This window comes from Nycticebus coucang, chromosome X (assembly GCF_027406575.1).
Source record: "Nycticebus coucang isolate mNycCou1 chromosome X, mNycCou1.pri, whole genome shotgun sequence".
Lineage (NCBI taxonomy): Eukaryota > Metazoa > Chordata > Mammalia > Primates > Lorisidae > Nycticebus > Nycticebus coucang.
Window position 1 is genome coordinate 133,114,745 of NC_069804.1, and position 19,109 is coordinate 133,133,853.

General features: G+C 45.3%; 1 protein-coding gene across 1 annotated transcript in view; it reads left to right on the plus strand.

Annotated features, from left to right (window-relative positions):
* COL4A6 (collagen type IV alpha 6 chain) overlaps positions 1-19,109 on the plus strand; it is a 333,285-nt gene that overhangs the window by 300,102 nt on the left and 14,074 nt on the right. The window contains exons 23-37 of the mRNA XM_053579523.1: positions 340-523; positions 7,432-7,503; positions 7,776-7,883; positions 8,926-9,147; positions 9,529-9,690; positions 11,571-11,741; positions 12,461-12,604; positions 13,052-13,177; positions 13,633-13,814; positions 15,664-15,727; positions 16,394-16,468; positions 16,930-17,037; positions 17,131-17,238; positions 17,806-17,877; positions 18,204-18,329. Coding sequence (XP_053435498.1) covers positions 340-523; positions 7,432-7,503; positions 7,776-7,883; positions 8,926-9,147; positions 9,529-9,690; positions 11,571-11,741; positions 12,461-12,604; positions 13,052-13,177; positions 13,633-13,814; positions 15,664-15,727; positions 16,394-16,468; positions 16,930-17,037; positions 17,131-17,238; positions 17,806-17,877; positions 18,204-18,329 — 1,924 coding nt within the window. The remainder of the gene's footprint in view (positions 1-339; positions 524-7,431; positions 7,504-7,775; positions 7,884-8,925; positions 9,148-9,528; positions 9,691-11,570; positions 11,742-12,460; positions 12,605-13,051; positions 13,178-13,632; positions 13,815-15,663; positions 15,728-16,393; positions 16,469-16,929; positions 17,038-17,130; positions 17,239-17,805; positions 17,878-18,203; positions 18,330-19,109) is intronic.

The following is a 19,109-nucleotide window of genomic DNA, read 5'->3' on the forward strand; positions in this document are numbered from 1 at the left end:
TGGTAATAAGTGATTATGTCACTTAAAAATGCTTCAGATTCTCAATGGCTTTCCCTTTCAAGTAATCCAGACACTTTCTGTGATCTCAAGGGTTGACATTCTGCTTGTTTCCTGCCCTTTCCTCCAACCCCCATCTAGAAGCATTTTCATTATTGGATCATCCAGAGGTGCCCAGACTCATTTCCACTAAAGTCAGAGGAGGTTGATTGATAAACTAGAGTGCTAGAAAGTTTTAACAAAACATAAAACTTCAGTCACACTGGTTGCCTCTTTCCTACAGGCAGAGGGCTCTGCAGGTGAGTCTCCGAGTTAAACTTTCATTCTTTTTGTGTTGTCCAGGGTGACGGTGGACAAGGCTTCCCAGGCGAAAAGGGGTTACCAGGACTTCCTGGTGCAAAAGGCCCTCTTGGTCCAATTGGATCCCCAGGGATGGGGCTTCCAGGACCTCCTGGACCTCGTGGGCTTCCTGGAGATAAAGGAATAGATGGATTACCAGGGCAACAAGGCCCCCGTGGGCGTCCAGGTGAGTCATGGAATCATATGGCTTTGGACTTAGAAACTTCAATCCGTTGTAGAGTAGACAGTGTTTCCATTTCATGACTCAGAGGCATGAAATGCATCGTAAGAAGAGACTTGGCTGACCATAATCACTATTTTCAATCCTCTTAAGGGTTTTCATGTGAAAAAAGGATTATAGTTGTATCGCAGTAAGCTTTACAGGACAGAACAATATAGATTTTGCTCTACATCGTGATTCCTAACAGTGCAGTCAGAAAATGTAGCAGAGCTACCTAGGGAGGTTATGAGTACATAATCCTTGGAAAAGTTCAAAGAGAAGCAGGATGACTTTTTATTGCAAATGTTAGCAAAGTAATGAGTGGGAGATTGGACAAGGTGTCCTCTAACTTGTATGGTAATAATATTATTAGGAAAGAACCTTTCCTCAATTCATAGAATCTCAGATTGGGCAGAGACCCTTGTTGCATCTAGTCTAATCCCCATTTGATACCTTAACTCCCTCCCCTTTCTTTAACTTTTCTCTACTTGAATTTCAGGAATTATAAAGAGTGACAGTCCTGCTTATAGATTTTGAAGGTGCCATGCTAATAACTGGTCTTCTTCCATACAGCCAGAAGAGTTCTTCACCCTAACTTTTATGTTTTCACAACTTATTTGTTTCCATTAGTAGCACCACACCTCTTATACTTATTTGAAGTTTGAAAATTTGGAATTATGTCTTATTTTTCCTTTGCAATGCCTCTTCTTGCTACTAAATTGTTTCATTATCCTATGCCTAGTTTATCAAATATCTATATGCAAGTTGGAATAAATGAATGGTTGGGTGGTTGGATGGATTAGTGAGTAAATGACAGCTTCCTAAGTAGTTTTTCATCTCCTAACTCTAGAGTTTTCTCATTCAATTCTACCATAAACACTGCAACCAATTTACTACCTATAAAGTACCAGTATCATATTACTCCTCTAGTGCAAAGCCATAAATGGTCACCTTTGAATAGAAGATAATGTCCAAACTTCTCAGCCCAAAATTTAAAAGTCTTCAAACATGGGCACAACTAACCTTTTCTTTCATATATCACACTCTTCATGATAAAAAAAACACTTAAGATTCCAGTCTTCCTCACTGTACCCAAACATAACTTGTTCACTTTTAACTCAAAGATTTGCCCATGTTGCCTTCATCTGAAATGCTCTTCACCTTTTCTCTATGTAGTCACCTAATATCCTTCTTTCAGGGTTCAAAATAAGCCCCACTTCTTCCATTAAGCTTTCTCTTTGACCTCTACAGTATGCCATTGCTACTTAAATTATACATTTCCTTCCATTAATGCTTTGACTTTTCCCAACTACACTGCAAGCCTCTGGATACTAGGGAAGATGAGTAATACTTCTTAGAGTTTCTCAACCTACCTAGGATAATGCAACGTTCCAAAAGAGACTAATATTTATTTGCAGAAGGAAGGGGCTTCCCAATAATGGAGGGGCTATTTCTTATAGGCCTATTTCTCCTTCCTCTACATTTTCACCTTGAAGAATTCGGAATCAAGGGGCAGCGCCTGTGGCTCAGTGAGTAGGGTGCTGGCCCCATATAGCAAGGGTGGCGGGTTCAAACCCAGCCCAGGCCAAACTGCAACAAAAAGTAGCCGGGCGCTGTGGCGGGTGCCTGTGATGTCACGGCACTCTACGGAGGGCGACAAAGTGAGACTGTCTCTAAAAAAAAAAAGAATTCAGAATAAAGAAAAAAACCCGGCAGGATGCCATGTCTTACAAAATTTTATTTATTTTAAAATCTATTTTTTATATAATGAGAATGATGCTACAACTCAAACCTTGATGACTCACGATTTTTAAAACCAAATAAATACAAGGTTTCCATAAAGTTCGTGTGCAGTTTAAAATAGCATGCAATTTAAAATTGCACATGGATTTTATGGCGCCTCTGTATTTCTTTTCAAAACTTCTTAAGAAGGCTGAGAGCTTTTATCAAGCCAAATCATTCTGTCTCTTGGAAGTTCTGGTGTCATCTGTAGCTTTGCTTCCAGCTCTGTCCCCAGAGACATTACTCATGGTCATTCCACTGCCCCATCCCAGTTGTCTCTACTCTATCTCAGCCCATTTTACAGGGAACTGAGTTTTAAACTGTGTGATAATAGCAGGATACCTACAAACTTACATAACCCCAAATAAGGGTATTATCAACATTGCAACTGTTTTGAGAACAGCCTGAGTCAACAGAAGGAAGCCCTTGATACCATTTCTATCCCACACTTCACTAGTCTCTTAACACAGGAAAGTCTTAGGAATATAATGATATATAGTAAGCACTAGCCCAGGAGATGCCTTATGCAAGAAAAATTATCTGTCTTTTTTTTTTGTTGCTATGACAGAATACCTGAGACTAGATAATTATAAAGAAAAGAGATTTATTTAGTTCATGGTTTGGGTATCTCATTTGGTGAGGGCCTTGTGTTCTTAAACTCATGGCAGAAAGCAGAAGGGCACATGGCAAAGAGGCCAAATGCTAGCAGCAACCTCACTTTATTACAGCTTGCTCTTGTGGGAACTTAATATTTCCATGAGAACTAATCTATTCTATGGAGATTAATCCATCTTAACAAACTGGTCACCTCTCAAAGATGCCTCCTCCCTAACACCACCACATTGGGAACCAAGCCTCAACACGAGTTTTGGTGGTGACAAACCATGTTCAAACCATAGCAATGTCCTTGTTGCAGTACCAAGAATTGGAAAAAATTACTTCAAGCCAGGTGTGGTGTCATGCACCTATAATACCAGCTACTTGGGAGGCTAAGGTGGGAGGATCTCTTGAGTCAAAGAGTTTGAGTCCAGTCTGGGCGACATAGCAAGAACCCCTGCCTCCAGGAAGAAAAAAAAGAAAGGAAAAAATTACTTCAATAAACAACATTAGCTGTCTTTGTTTCTACGGCAACGAAATACAAGGTGTCCATGAAGTTCATGTACAATTTAAAATAGTTGGCTATTTTAAATTACACATGAACTTCATGGACACACCAAACCTAGCTTCCTTGCCATACAATTTTAAAAACGAATAAACTGTAGGCCCCAGACATTTGCATTATAACCATTTCATTTGCTTTGAAAAATTAAGATGTAATTCCTACATGTGCCCACTCCAATCAATAGTAGCCTGGGCTAGGACAGCTGGATTGCTAGGAAAGGGAATGTAATCATCAGAAGCCTTTTGAGTTAGTAGTGTGAATTATTACAAGCTTTGGGCAAGCAGACAACTGGCTGTTTGCAAAGAGGCTCTGCCCCAGATGCTCATGGTATCAATCACCCTGCTTGTTACTGAAGTGTGGCAACTGTGTGCCTTATCCTGTGTGGGTGCCAGTGCTCTCCACTCAGTTCAGACGGGGGAGTTGGTTAGTGGGCATATCTGAGCTGCTGCCTCAAGGGATTTCTGTCTTGGTTTGATTTTCTTCTTTACTTGATGGCTCTAGGTGACTGCTGCTGTGGGGAGAAGGTCGGGAGAGGAGACTTAGACACAGAGGGAGGTGAGAGCTAGCCAAGTCTATGGGTTCTTGCACACCAGTGTTGGCCAGACACACCTTTTTTGTTCACCTTTGTCTCAGATGCTCACAACAGCCTGAGTACCACACTAGAGCCCATGTTTGGGATGGGGTGATATGAGGCTGACTGGCACTGCTTTGGAGGCTCCTTGGCACAGAGCTCCTGCAGGGGGAGCACAGGAATAAGTGCGCTCTGAGAGGGGCTGGTTTCCTTCTGCATATCTGTCGCTTGGCTGATCTCTACCTTCGCCAATTTAATTCTCTGAACTTAACTGGGGTAATAACTTGCCTTGGGAGGTACCTGGAAGGACCCAGGTATATCTGATCTTTATTCATTGGACACAGAACAAACTGAGGTGTTGCAATCAGTGTAACCTGGCTTATTGTACCCTCAGTGAATCCCCAATAATATAAATAAATAAATAAATAAAATAAAATGACACAAACTACAAGTTCATTAAATATATATATTATTATTTATTTCTTTATTTTTATTTTTTCGGGGACAGAGTATCACTGTGTCGCCCTGGGTAGAGCACCCTTGTATCATAGCTCACACAAACTCTTGGGCTCAGGTGATTCTCTTGCTTCAGCCTCCCAAGTAGCTAGGACTACAGGCACCTGCCACAACGCCTGGCTATTTTTAGAGATGAGGTCTTTCTCTTGCTCAGGCTGGTCTCGAACTCCTGAGTTCAAGCAATCCACTCACCTATAAGTGCTAGGATTATAGGCATGAGCCACCGTGCCTGACCAGATGTTAGAATCTTGATAGCAAGAAGTCCTTTCTATTCTGAAGACAAATTTTTTCATTAATGGGGAAAAATCTGAACAATTATTTCCTGTGTTGTGCTTCCAAAACAGAACATAGGTAAGCACATTTCTGCTTTGTTGAGAAGGCTCTGAATTGAGGAATGTAAAGCAGAAGCCAAGATGTGAAGTCAAAGAGCCTGATACCAGGATGACTTGAAGGACTTCCCTTCTCACCATTTGGAACTTCTACTTGCAATACAAAAGTGTGGTGTGGTGTACAGGTTTGAGGCAAAAGTAGGAAGGGAAAAATGTCCTTGATTCCCTCTGGTTTTCTACCCACCTTCCCTTTGATCATTATTTTTCCTGTCCTGGAATCTTTCCAGATGCCTGTCCTCAGCCCCATCTTCTAAAGGCTTTTTAAAATCTGCTGTCACCGGTGAAAAGAAGCTATTAAACTGATCTGATAAATTAAGGGTGGATGGGTTCATGTTCAGACCCAGCTCAGGGATGTTTTTAGTTTACTAAGTTTGTTCCTAAGACATAGATCAATAGAACTGTACTGGTAGGGTTTGACATTGGAGCCAATGGGTTATTGAGATAGTGAGAGACAAGAGAGTCTTTTGCAGGGTCCCTCTCACAAAACCATCTATACATCTATGGAGGCAATTCTTCAGCCTAGTTCAAAGGACCCAGGCCCCGAGTCAAGCACAGGGTTGGAAGCCCCTCCCAGAGAAGCATCTCATCATGAAGCACTTTTGCCTATAGAACGTATTTCTATAGTAGGGAAATCACTATCAGAAATAGTTCTGCCATCTCAGCATCTGGCAGGATGGAGGTGGGTGTGACCACCTATGGAGGAGGATCCAGGCCTATGGCCATCTTTCCTCCTATGGTAATATGACTATGGAAACCTGAGGTCTAAAAGACAGTTGCTAGCTTGGCTACAAGTAGTGTCACCAACCTGACTGAGGTAGCACATTGCAAGTACAAGTTGGATGTATCATGTGTAGAACACAAATGTCCTAATGCTATATAATTGGGTAAATGAGGTGAAAGCTATGTTGATTAGTATGATGTAAGCACTCCAATTTGTACAGATAATCAACACATTGAAAAAGGCATAAATGTATTTATGATCTATGTACAAAAGACTTAATAAAAAAAAAAAAAGAAAGAAAGAAGAAAGAAACCAGGGTATGGCCTTCTAGGAATTCTTCTGAATACTCCTCCTGGCATAAAATAATAACTAGTATTAATTGGGCACATACCAGAGTGCCAGGCACTGTGCTAGATTCTAATAGCCCTGTTTCATATAATCTTCACACACACACACACACACACACACACACACACAGCATTGAGAGGTAGTTAACACATGAGGCTCAGAGAGAGAGGTTGAAGTATCTTGTCCACACATCTCATCTGGTTAGTAGCAGAACTAAGACACCAGCTCAATCTGTCTGGTTTCAGCACCCAACCTCTTAACCAATACATTAGACTGTTTAGTATTCAATCTTGAATTAGGAAAATAAAAGTAGGCTTGAAGGAAGCATGCTAGCCAGTTGAATAAGCAGTCTGAATCATAGGCTTTATATATTTTTTTCAGAAATACAACTTGTGATTTATTTTAAGTGCAGGCAAAGGCTATAGAACTTTATTAAAACTGTTGGCTCTGTGGTTTAAAGCAGACCTTGGGGGATCGTTTCAATGAATAGGCAAGACTAATTTTAATTAGCATGGCAATTATTTGTAAGTGGCACTTGAGGGAGCCGACATACAGTTTGTTCACCAGTATTTTATTAAACCCCCCCATAATCTTATAGGCTCTTTTAACTTGTAGTATGAATGAGCAAGAAAGAATTTTCTAGGGGAAGGGTTGTGCATGTGAATTTTGACATCTTGAATATTGAAATTGACTATTCCTTCTCCCTACATAGCAGAGTTGACAGCTTCAAATAAGGAGCTGAGGGAGGGGTCACCATTTGCCTGTCATGGCCAAGAAAGAGAGTGGTCTTCAGTGTTTGCCTGGTAGAGACATACGGGTACATCTGCCCAAGGACAATCAATAGGTTGCAGTAGACCCCAAATGTAGTATATTAAAAAAAAACAACAACAACAATGGCTTGAGGAAAGCTTTGTTCCAAGAAAAGGGTAGACAAAGTCAACTTGAGGAGTCTTCGTACCTTTCCATCCAGTCATATGGGCACAATGGACCCTTAGGAAGAACCCCAGGCACCCATCCAAGGGAGAGCTCTGAGGGCAGGGCAACCAGGCAATTGCTGTTTGCTGCTGTTCCTGAATAGGCTGCCTCTAGGAAAACTTATTGGGTAACATCTGCTGCATAGGTGACTGCTTGCCCAGTGAGCACTAATGATTTGATAAGTAACATCCTGGCACCTGGACACTGGGGGCATTCTCATCTGTAAGTAGTTGTACGGCTGGTAACTCACAACAGCTTCTGATGCCACAGTTTTCCTGTGTGGGCTCCCAGATGCTGAATAGAGAGAACTTGTCTATCCCATTAAATGGAGTGTAAGTAAAGGAGCAAAATGGGGGGAAATCTTCCCTGACTCAGTGGGTTCACCAGATGCATACGTGTTACCATTTACAGGAGTCACCTTGCCTTGTATTATCCCTGGCTCATATGGTCCATCAGGATTCCCAGGAACTCCTGGATTCCCAGGTATGGAATGAGGTCAGATAAAGTGACTGAGCACATTTGTAAGGGCCATGAGCATAAGGAAGCAGAGGATAGATCAGTAGCATTGAGGATCCACATTCCTCCTGAGGGAAGCCCTGGGGATTGAGGAAATAGAATGTCTTGGAGAGGGCAGTGTGGGGAGGTGAGACTAAGAGAGGCCCTCTAAGAATATAGGATTCTTGACTGAACATCACGCATCATACCTAGCAATGCTGGCTTTCCTTTCCCATGACTATTTATATTTGGGTTTTCAGGCCCTAAAGGGGCCCGTGGCCTCCCTGGGTCTCCAGGCCAGCCTGGATCACGTGGAAATAAAGGAGAGTCTGGGAGTCCAGGACTGGCTCCCCTCCCTGGATTGCCAGGTAAGGAAAGGCGCTTCTCCTCACCTTCTTCACCTTTTGTATGAGTGTGTGCTTGGAGTGAGGTAGCCCTCCACCATTTACAGGAAGCCAGGTTTGCTCACTGGTATGGGTGGTATGGTTTGATTTTTATACCCAAGCAAAGGAGAGGATTACAGCCATAGAGTGACGGTATATCAGAGTTCAGTAAGGGCCATTCAAGGTCAGGTGGGACAACTCCTTAACTTTCAGATGGGGAAACTAAGTTCCAGATAGGAAATGACTTGCCCAAAATCACAAAGCCACTAGTGACAGAGCTGGGACTCTGCCAGACCATCCTCCTGCCAGTCCTATGACAGTTTCCTGGATAAACTCCTTAAAGGTCAGTGAAAGAGACTGAGATCAGTCAGAGGGAAATTGTCCATTTCTATCCCTCTTCGCATACCCTGTCGTTCCAACCTGAGCTTCACAGTCCTACTCTGTACCAGTGGTTCTCAAACTCTGTACATCAGCATCTTCCAGGAACTTTTTGGAAAGGCATATTCTGAGCTTCTCCACAGGGACCTGCTGATCAGAAACTCTGGGGCTGGGCCTGGCAATCTGTGTGTTGCCCCAGGTTATTGTGATGCTCACTTGGGTTTGAGAACCACCGCTGCTCTGGGGCCCAGGGCTTATCTTCAACCACGTGCTCTGGGGTTCCCACCATTACCCTGTCCCTCCAGAGGGAGGCATGACAGCAGGAGCTAGACAGCTCCAGACAAGGTTGAGCTTTAGACAGAAGGCCTTGGGAGTGACCTGTGATCTTCGGCAACTGTAGGAGGCCCAGGAACAGGTTGCCAACTTCTGCCTGGCCTGGCCTGGCCTCACTGAACTAGACCCTCCTCCAGGTCATGTGGTATAGTCTCTGCCTCTATGCAAGACTCCCAGGACCAGAAACCCCCGAGCTTCAAAAGAAGTGACACATATTAAATATGTTCATATTAGAAAAATCCATCTCAGAAATCTATGCCCAGAAAAATCACTTCTAAACATCCGTGGCCTTTTATTATTATCTTTTTATATTTAGGATTTCCTGGACCTCGTGGAGAAAAGGGCTTTCCTGGGTATCTTGGGCTTCCTGGAAAAGATGGATTATCTGGGAAGGTTGGAAGTCCCGGTTTACCAGGATCCAAGGGAGCCCCTGGTGACATCTTTGGTTTTGAAAATGGTGCTCCAGGGGAGCAAGGCCTACAGGGATTGCCAGGGGACAGAGGATTTCGTGGAGACCTTGGCCTTCCAGGACCCCAGGGTGACTCTTTTTGTCCCACTTATTTAACAGTCTTACATTAACCAGTATACTTGCATGAATGCTTGCATGAATCTGAGGAGATGGTTTAATGAGAGGTTAAAATGAAATATCATTTTGTTCTGGCCCTCCCTTTTGGGAAATCTTCCTTAATGGCCTGAGTTCATTATGCTATCTTAGTAATTGCAGAAGTGACCGCAACCAATAGTCATATTTCTTGCCAAGCCTCTGGTTTACTGCTGGGAATGGAAACAAGGCTGGAGCTGAGAAGTCAGTGGCAGCTAGGATGAATCCTGGGCCAAGGTCTTCTGCTCCAAGTTGGTTTGGTGACACAGTGTCTACTATCCATCCAGGCTGTGAGCATCTTCTCTTTTCCCTTATTAGGTGTGCTTGGGAAGTCTGGCTTGCTAGGCCCGAAAGGTGAGCAGGGCAGCCCTGGAACACCAGGACACATGGGACAACCAGGCCTCCCAGGGTCTGGTGGTCTGTACGGCACCAAGGGCAAACCCGGGCTCCCAGGAATACCAGGCCCTCCAGGCACTTTAGGTAAGTCCCTTGGAGAAGGAGTTTCAGTTAGGCCCTGGGCCCAGGGGCCCTGAGAGGCAACAGCAGAAGTTTGATGTGGTCAGAATTTAGAATGAGACTTTTCTTATTATTATTATTTTTTTTTTTTGAGACAGAGTCTCTCTGTCACCCCCTGGTATGGTGCTGTGGCATCACAGCTCACAGCAACCTCAAACTCTTGGGCTCAGGTGATCCACTTGCCTCAGTCTCCCAAGTAGCTGGAACTACAGGTGCCTACCATAATGCCCAGCTAGTTTTTTTTTTCTACTTTTACTAGAGACAGAGTCTCACTCTTGCTCAAGCTGGTCTCAAATTCCTGAGTTGAAGCAATCCACCCGCCTCAGCCTCCCAGAGTGCTAGGATTACAGGCATGAGCTACCGCACCCAGCTAGAATGAGACTTTCCTCACCTCTAACGTTTCAAATCTCAAGTCAAGTTAGCTTCCAAAATATTACCACGAATCTCTCCCCATGCTCTCCTCCCTGGAGAGCATGCCCCCTTTTCACGCCTTAGCCTCTCTCCTGCCTTTACCAGTTAGAGAAGCCCCTTAATTGTTGAGGTGGGTCCAGCCCCTCTCTCTTGTCTTCACTGGGGCCATGGGGAGCCTGCTTTGGCCTAGGGAGAAGCTTGAGCAGAGTGTGGCCACCCCGGCAGTCTGCCTCAGGCAAGTGTGCTTCCAAGGCCCCACAGCCAAAACGATTTTCACTGAGCAGTGGGGCCTAACACCCTCTGGTTCCAGCCTGGTGTTTGCAGTTTGCCTTTTCCTTGCACTGCCCCCTCACCCTGCCTCGGTGACTTCGGCATTTCCTACGCCCACTCTTATTCCTGGCCAAGTGACTGAAGTTGAGTTATTTGCAGAGCCATTAATATCCTTTCTGTCCTTCTTTGTTTCTGGGATATCCATGTAGACTGCATAGGGGAGAAAACACTGCACACAGGCTCAAAGACTAACACCCCCACTGGCTTTGCTGCTCTGGAATTATCTGACTGTGTGCTATAACATGGCCTTGCTTACAAGAACAGGGATCCTTGAGCTCATGCTGTGGGGTTGGCTCCCATTGAATTTCCTTCCCTTGTTGCAGAGTCCCCTTCACAGCCTCCCATTTGAATCCTGGGGCTTGCAGCTACTTGATGCTTTTCAATCCAAAGAAAACCAAGTCAGCCATTCATTTGGGTCCTTGGAAGCCCAAATACCTCTGTCGTCATTGATTTAATCCTTTAGTTTTTTAATTTCCTTGCTTTGTACCTGAACATTCCACTTTGGCAGCAGCTCAGAAGGTTAATCCCATTGACCAACTTTAAAGCGTAGGGAACGACATCTCAGAATACCTAGGAGACCAAATGGGCCTTGTGGGTTTCCACAGTACTTGGCACTAGGGGGTCTTTCAACCTTAATGCCAAGGAACTAGCTGACTTAACTGCTTGCTTGAGGGATTAAAAGGGCAGCCCTGTATCCAAGGCTCCCTGGGAGGCTGAAACAACAGCTCAGCTTTAACCTCTCCCTCACCATTGTGGTGTCATTCAGACTGGAAGTACTGGGAAACTAGAGGCCAGTTACCACCCTGGCTTCCCAGAGCTCCATTCAGAGGCTAAAGTGTGAACCACATTCACAAAAAAAGAACAAGTTATAATCAGCAGGGGCTTGCTCTCCCTGCCAGGTACTGTGCCATGCTGGAAGTAAGAGCCACTGGCATGGCGTTCTGGGTAATAGGTGCTAATAGTCCAGCCAGATAAGAACGCTCCCTGTTAGCAGCTTGCATGTGCCATTGTTGAAGGGCCATTTACAAAATGTAACAAGCCGACCAACCAGAAGCAGAGCCTCACTTGACAGCTATCCTATGTTCTCTCCTGCACTGATTCAGGACATCCTGGAAAGAAAGGGCTAAGAGGCGAGGCAGGTCTCCAAGGTCCAACTGGAAGAAAAGGTCTGCCTGGCCTGAAAGGCCTTCCTGGATCCCCAGGGCTAATTGGTTTGCTGGGAAGCCCAGGCTTGCCAGGGAGCGCTGGGTTGCCAGGCCTCCAAGGCCCAAATGGTAAGTGAAATGATCAGTGAAGTGATCAGTAGGTCACTTCTGGCTTCCCAGCTTGCTCCCTTCTCTCTGCAGAGGAATGAGGAATGAGGATGGAGTTGGGTGGGGCTTTTTGTGGCAAGGTAGTTAGACAGGGCTAGTGCTAAAGGACTCCCACCCACCCAAGATGAGTCACTTTCACTGCCTCTGGGTGGAACACAGAGCTGAATATCATGGTCAGTAAAGCCCAGGGCAGTGGCAGCCACACTGGGTTTACCCATTTGTGCAATTCCTACCCTGGAGCCTGATAGTACTCACTTCCTATAATTGCCCTGATAGCCATGGGTGGTTGGGCAGGTGGCATCTCCATTTCAATCAAAAGCAAGTGACTGGTCCAAGGTCATACAGCTGATTAGCAATGGAAACAGGCTAAGGCCCATCTCCCTGCATCCTGGCCCTAGGCTTTTTTTTTTTTTTTTTCTGTGCCACCCACGAGCTCTAAATTGGTGAATCACAGGAGAGGGACCCACCTCTTTCCTTTGTGTTTCTTAGTGCCATGTCCCTATTCAGGGAAGTAGTATAACATGTAATGACTAAGATCTTGGTGTTAGAGAAACCTAGATTTGAATCCCTTCTGTAACTTCCTAGCTGTGTGACTTACGGCAAGTTATTCAACCTCTCTGAGCCTCTATTTCCTTATATGTAAAATGAGTATACAAATAGATGTTCTTTTTTCTCAACAGGTGCAAAGGGCTCCATTGGACTGATAGGATTCCCAGGGGTACCAGGTCTTGCTGGTATTCCTGGAGCACATGGATTAAAAGGACTTCCAGGATCACCTGGAAAAGTGGGACCATCTGGACAGGCTGGTAGTCCTGGTGAAAAGGGTGAGCTGGGAAATGGAATTCTAGAACTGTCACCCATGCTTCCTAGTGTATATATTGTTTGTTGACTTCGTCATTACTATGGTTTATACCAACTTTAGGTTAGATAGTAAGATTTGGGGCTCCTGGAATTAAGTCTTTTTAAACCAAAAGACCTAATCCCTTCTGAGTTAACATTGTGTGTTAGAGGCCTTATCTATACATTCACAGATGATTAATGGAGGAGGGTTTTGAGTAGGGTCTAAAGTCGCTAGTGGGCATTGAGTTTGTAGAAGGAAGGACATACACAGAAATGAAAAGTTGGAGGAATAGGAGTGGGGAAGAAGGTAGAAGGGCCCAGAAAGAGGGCTGGAGGTGGTGTGGGATGAAATGATATAAAAGGTCAGCCTTTGGCTGACCCCATGTCTAAGCTCTCTTTTTCATACTGATTTCCTGATCCCATCCCTGCAGGAGATAGAGGTGATCCAGGGCCAGTTGGAATACCCAGTCTAAGACCTCCAATGCCAAACCTTTGGCTCAAAGGAGACAAAGGCTTTCAAGGCTCAGCTGGTTCAGATGGATCTCCTGGACTCAAAGGTGCTGGGGCAGGGGATAGACAGAAGAAATGCCCAAGAAAGGTTTTACAACCAAATCCTTGGTTTGGGACAAATCCCTGAAGTACAAGCCCTCCCACCCCTAATAGCAGTGTGGGGTCCAAGAAGGCTGCCTTCCCTGGGCCTGAGGGGTACCTGGCCTTTGAGGCTGCCAATTGCCATTGTCACTGTGGAACTGAGGTTTTCAACCACAGGCTGTGGTACCCCTGGAAGAGCTTGGCAGATAGTGGGGCCTGAGCACCAAGCTGCTTTCCCAGTGAGGCTAGCTTACAGTGCCCCAAAAGACTGAAGACATCTACCCCGATTTCACTTCCATCCCCCAGCTAACTACCCCTGAAGTCTGAACTTGGCTTGTGACCAACCCAGGACACCTATACCTTGTCAAACTGGTTTTCTCTTGTCCAGAGTGTTTTTCTGAGCCATTTTGCTTGTTCCCAGGTGACAAAGGAAAGGCAGGCTACCCTGGACCACCAGGCCTGCCTGGACCTCCTGGCTTCCCCAGTACCATCAAGGGACTTCCTGGTAGGCCAGGCTCTCCTGGCTCTACAGGACTATGGGGCTTACCAGGCCTGAAAGGATCCCTGGGAATCACAGGTTTCCCAGGAATGCCAGGACAAAGTGTAAGTGTGTCCAGATCTTCATTTCTCTACCAGAGAAGGGCCCCATAGCAGGACACCGCCCCCCACTGCCCACCTTTCTGATTTCAGCCCACTTCCAAGTCCCTTCCCCCAGGATGCCCTCAGGCAGAGCCCTCTAATTGAATATGACCGGTCTCCCCACTCTTTACTGACCATCCCCTCTTTTATTCAAATTATCTTCCCTGTGTGGCAGACCCTCCTCCCTCCTCTGCAATTGCCCAATACCTGCCTGTCCTTCAGGCCCCAGCCCAGGTGCCATCTCCTCCAGGAGTCCCTGTGCGCTCACTGTGCTGGCACTCTGCACGTCTCACTGCTGACCTTGATCCCAGTTGCTTCTATGCGGGTCTGACTGTCTCGGAGATTATTAGAACTTGAAAACAAGAACTACCTTATATCCCACTGCCAGCATTCCACATTGAGTTTGGCACATCGTAAGAATTCAGGACAGACTTCTCCGTGTTTTGATAGAAAAGTGTTTGAAGCTCCACAAGGGGGAACAGCTAGCAAAGAATCAAGTCCAGCTTCTCTGGTCTCTTAAAAAGCCATGAGACAGACTTGGGTTTGATTCTTAGCTTCATCACTCACTAACTCTGTGATCTTGTGCACATTGTTTAACTTCTCTGACCCTTATCCTTTACTCATCCGTGAAAAATGGGAATAATATTCAAACCTCCTTAAGACAGTAGTGAGGGTTTAGCAAAATGATACATGCAGGGCACTTACCGTTGTGCCTGGCACGTTATAGTCTATATGTAAATAGTAGCAGTATTGAAGGGTCTAAATAAACTAAATCACAGATGACTTGTGCTCCCTGCAGGCAAAAATGTCAGCCCATCTGATGAAAACACACATACGCACACATGCACGTACACACACACACACTTTACTCCTAAGGCTTTTGCAGAATAAATAGTCCTAGACTGGATAATCCTAACTACTCACATACTAGGAGGGGTGGAGACAAAGTGGAGAGCTAATCCAGTAGGCATCGCAGAGTGGGCAGAACTCAGAATTAGGAGAAGGTATAGCAGTGTGCTGGACGAAGCCAGGCAAGGAGGCAGGCAGAGTGGAGGGTGTCCTGGGTAGTGGTGCAGTAAGTGCAGTAATCCCACCCAGTACTCAACCTCCTGCTCAAAGCACTAAGTGACACATGTCTTTACTGGGTACTAGGTACTTCTCAAAATGCTTCAAAACCATACCAGGTACCAGGTGATGAGCTGTCTGACGGCAGCTAACATGTCCACTTCCCAGACTCAGGCAGTGCAGTGAAGGTAGCTTTTCTTGTGAAAATGCTAACATTCACCCTACTTCACATTCCAGCATCTACACACATACAGCCTGCAACCTCGTGGCAGAAAGACCTTGGGTTCCTCGCGGAACCTGCAGCAGAGGGACAGCCCTGCAGAGTGAAGCAACATTTCTTCCTTTGCACACTGGCTTCAGAGCTTTGGCAAGGGTGGTGGTAGTTGACTGTGGTATACTTAGAGTTCCTGGCCTAACTGTCATGTTCTGTATTTTGAAGACACTCACTAGAGTAGCCATGCCTTAATTTCCCAAGATTTCAGTTTTGCTAGGCAGTAGGAAGTTATGAATGACAAGGATTAATCTTCAGATTGAACCTCTCCTCCACAAACCCTAAGTCTGTGCTTTTGCCCTTTGCTCATCACCTTCCCATTCACAGGGTGTGCCCTCCGCCCACCCACAGCCTACCTCTGCCCCAGAATACATAGTAGAAATCTCTCAGGCAGTGGCTTAGTGAGGAGAGAGCAGGTAAGAAGGTGGGCATCCCTGTGCTCTGGGCAGAAATGCTGATTCCCATGTTGCTTTGAAGGGTTCACAGGGTCTCGGTGGGGCTCCTGGACTCCCAGGAGCATCTGGTCTCCCAGGTTCAAAAGGTAAGGTGCATTTTCTTTTTAATGTGTTTTTCTAGAGCAAGATGGATTTCTAGCAGGCCTAGGGCTCTCTTGGGGGAAGGCAAGATTCTGTGTTTAGGGGAAAGTAAATTGATTTACATTTTCCTTTTGGCAAAATCTCCTTGCTTATCTTTGTTTCTCAAAGACAATGCAACAAACAGTGGTACCTACCAACATCTTTCTCCCAGGCTTTCATGGAGCCAAGGACAAGGCTGTCCCTTGGCTTTGTGGTTTGACCTGTCTGCCTTGCAGACACAGCAGGAGAGGAAACCTCAGCTCTAGTCTCTTCTCCTGATGAACTCAGCCCTCTAGGCAGGAAAAGTTCTCATCTTTGCTGGCATCACTGTTCCATTCTGGTGACGGTTTAGGACCCTGCCTGCCATCTGCTCTGCCTATATGGAGCCTAGTGACAAGTTTCCCAATGGAGATATGCTGCATGTGCCAGAATTTCATGCCAGTAGCCTGGTAGCATCCCGGCTCCTGGATTGTGATTGGTCACCTTTTACTTGGTGGATAATTGTGCCAAGGAACTCCTCTGGCTACCTTGAATCTAACAAAAAAAAAAAAAAAAGTCTTCAAAACATCTTGCTAGTGCAAAATGAGCTATAGCCTCTTCTGACCATATAAACAATGTCTTTGTGTCCCCAGGAGATCCAGGTGAGATGGTTGAAATTTCTGGTATGCCTGGACCCAAGGGACAACCTGGTGAATCTGGTGTTAAAGGTAAGGCTACGATATTTTTGTCTCATGTGCCTCATAGACTCCTCAAAACTAAGGCTTGAAAGGAATTTTGGAGTTCAAGTTTCAAGTTTCTCAACTTCCATCCAGTGAAGAAAAATTCCCACCTACAGGTTCTCCAAGCAAACCAGCCTATTATTTATTCCTTTTAGAATCATAGGCTAGCAAAGACCTCTGGGATAATACCATTTACCCCCTTAGTTTAGTTGTTACCTAAACTGTGCTTCTGGAACATTTCTACCCATTGTTCCCACTTCCGTGGGACATTCACAAGTTTATTTCTCAAATTGATGGCATATGCCAAATGTGATGATAGCTGCCAGTCTCCTTTTCAGAGTTTTCTTCACTGAACTAGCTCCCTCAGCAGTTCAAAATCTGCCCTTTCCCATGGAGGAACACATGGTTAGAAATGTGGCCTGATCAGTCATTTTTCTTGATTTTTGCAGGTGCAAAAGGAAAAGATGGATTAGTTGGTGATGTTGGTTTCCCAGGAAAAAAAGGTGAAGATGGAAAAGTTGGTGTTTCTGGAGATGTTGGCCTCCCTGGTTCCCCAGGTACCATGCCACATGATAGCTTTATGCTGAAAGACTTAGAATTAGCTTCAAGCCATGCCCCATTCTGAACTTCTGCCTTGGTTTTACATTTAGGTCTTCCTGGGATTGCAGGTATGAGGGGAGGCACAGGAAATCCAGGATCTTCTGGGCATCCGGGGGCATCTGGCCACGTAGGACCATCTGGCTTAATAGGACCCAAAGGTATGTGTGTTTGGGAATAGGCAGTAAGGAAAAGTTTCCTTCCCTTAATAAAGGATGGTAACTACTCTGATAAGATATTGTCTAGGGTTAAGCCAAACCCACGAGAGTCATTGGGCTGTATGAGCAATAATGAGAAAGGAAGATGAAGAGGAATGAAGGTGGGCAAACATGAATGAGAAAAACCTGGGAAAGACAAGTTAGCAAGGAAGATCATTGCCCTGGCACATGTAGGCTTTCTCTGACTTAGAGATTGGGCAGGGAGTTTCTGGTACCATTCTTTGGAAACTGGCAACTCAGAGTCTTGACATTGCCATTTTGAGTTCTTCTACAAGATACCTAATTGGCTACCACCTTTATTGGTCTCTGGTAAGGCTCATGAGAACCTAGAGTGCACAGTGTATGTCGGCATTGATCTGTCCTCCCTTAGAGCATTAAGTAATGCCTCAAAAAAGACCAGAACTTTAAAATGAGGCCTAGGAATGCTTTGGGGGCAGGTAACTACTTCTTGCTGACGCTTTACGATTCAGAGTTTCTAGAACCATTTCTGATGTTCTCTTGCCGCCTCAGGCTTCCCTGGATTTCCTGGTTTACATGGACTCAATGGGCTTCCAGGCACCAAGGGCACCCATGGCACTCCAGGTAAGGAAGACCCTCGAGGGTAAGGAGGAGGGCAGCAGGTTTAACAGAAGCCTGGCAGGGACTCACCATGAATTCTCAACTGTGATGTATGTCATATACTTGAACTTATGGAATTCCTTCCCAGGCTCCAATTTGAGGTCCCTTGATACAAGGAGAAAAGATGATGGGGTTTGTCCTTCTTTCCAAATGAGCTCCCCTTCTTGTTACTTGACAAATCTGCCTCTGGTATCTGTTGAACAGGCCTCTGAGGCCCCAGGCAGGTGAGCCAAGCAAGAAGGCCTTACCCCTCACTGAGCTCTGCCCCTTCCCGCTGCATCTCCTTCCAGGAGCTAGTATCACTGGAGTGCCTGGGTCTGCTGGTGTGCCTGGACCCAAAGGGGACAAAGGGTCCACAGGAATTGCTATCGGAAATCCAGGGAAGCCGGGTCTAAAGGGTCAAAAAGGTGGTCGAGGTAAGTGAGCCCAAGTCAGGTCTTGTGGAAGCCGGGTTTGGGGTTCATGGAGCTCACAGGCTTTAGCTGTGCATGTCTTCACATTTCTGGGGGTCTCAGAACCCAGTGGAAATGACTGCTGTGCCAGGAAGCAATTCCTCAAGTCCCCTCTGTCCTCCAAGGCACTCCTGTGGCCCTGGTAAAACAGTGTGATTGCTGGAAAGAGCCTGAAACTAAAAAATAAATGTTTCCCCTGGACAGGACCACAGTGTGCAATCAGTTAGGATTTGTTGGATTTACTGGAGAGCGGGTTCTACCCTAAGCTTGGCCCCCAACTCATCACATGGCCTGAAGTCTCTTTCTGAGCCTCCGTTTTCCCACCTTTCAAAAAGTGAGAATGGATTCTTATTCTTCAATTTTTCCTAAGAATGTTCTGAAGATATATCCCCCTCAATGTAAACCAAGAAATGCATTCAGTGTAGCATTATGGTTAAGAGTATGGGCTCTGAAGTCAGTCCCGCTGGATGCAAATTCCAGCTGTACTTCTCACTAGCTACATGACTTTGAACAAGGAAGTTACTTATCTCTCAATCTCAAATGAACCCTTAGTTTGTCTTTTCTGTAAAATGGCCATAGTAACAGAACCTACCTCATAGGTGTTTTGAGGAAATCACTGAGGAATAAAGTAATGTATATAAAATCTCAGGGCGTGGTACATAGTAGGCACTCAAAAAATGTTAGCTATTATGTTATTGTTCGTCACCTGTGAATATCATGTTCACAAAATGTTCTATTCCTCCT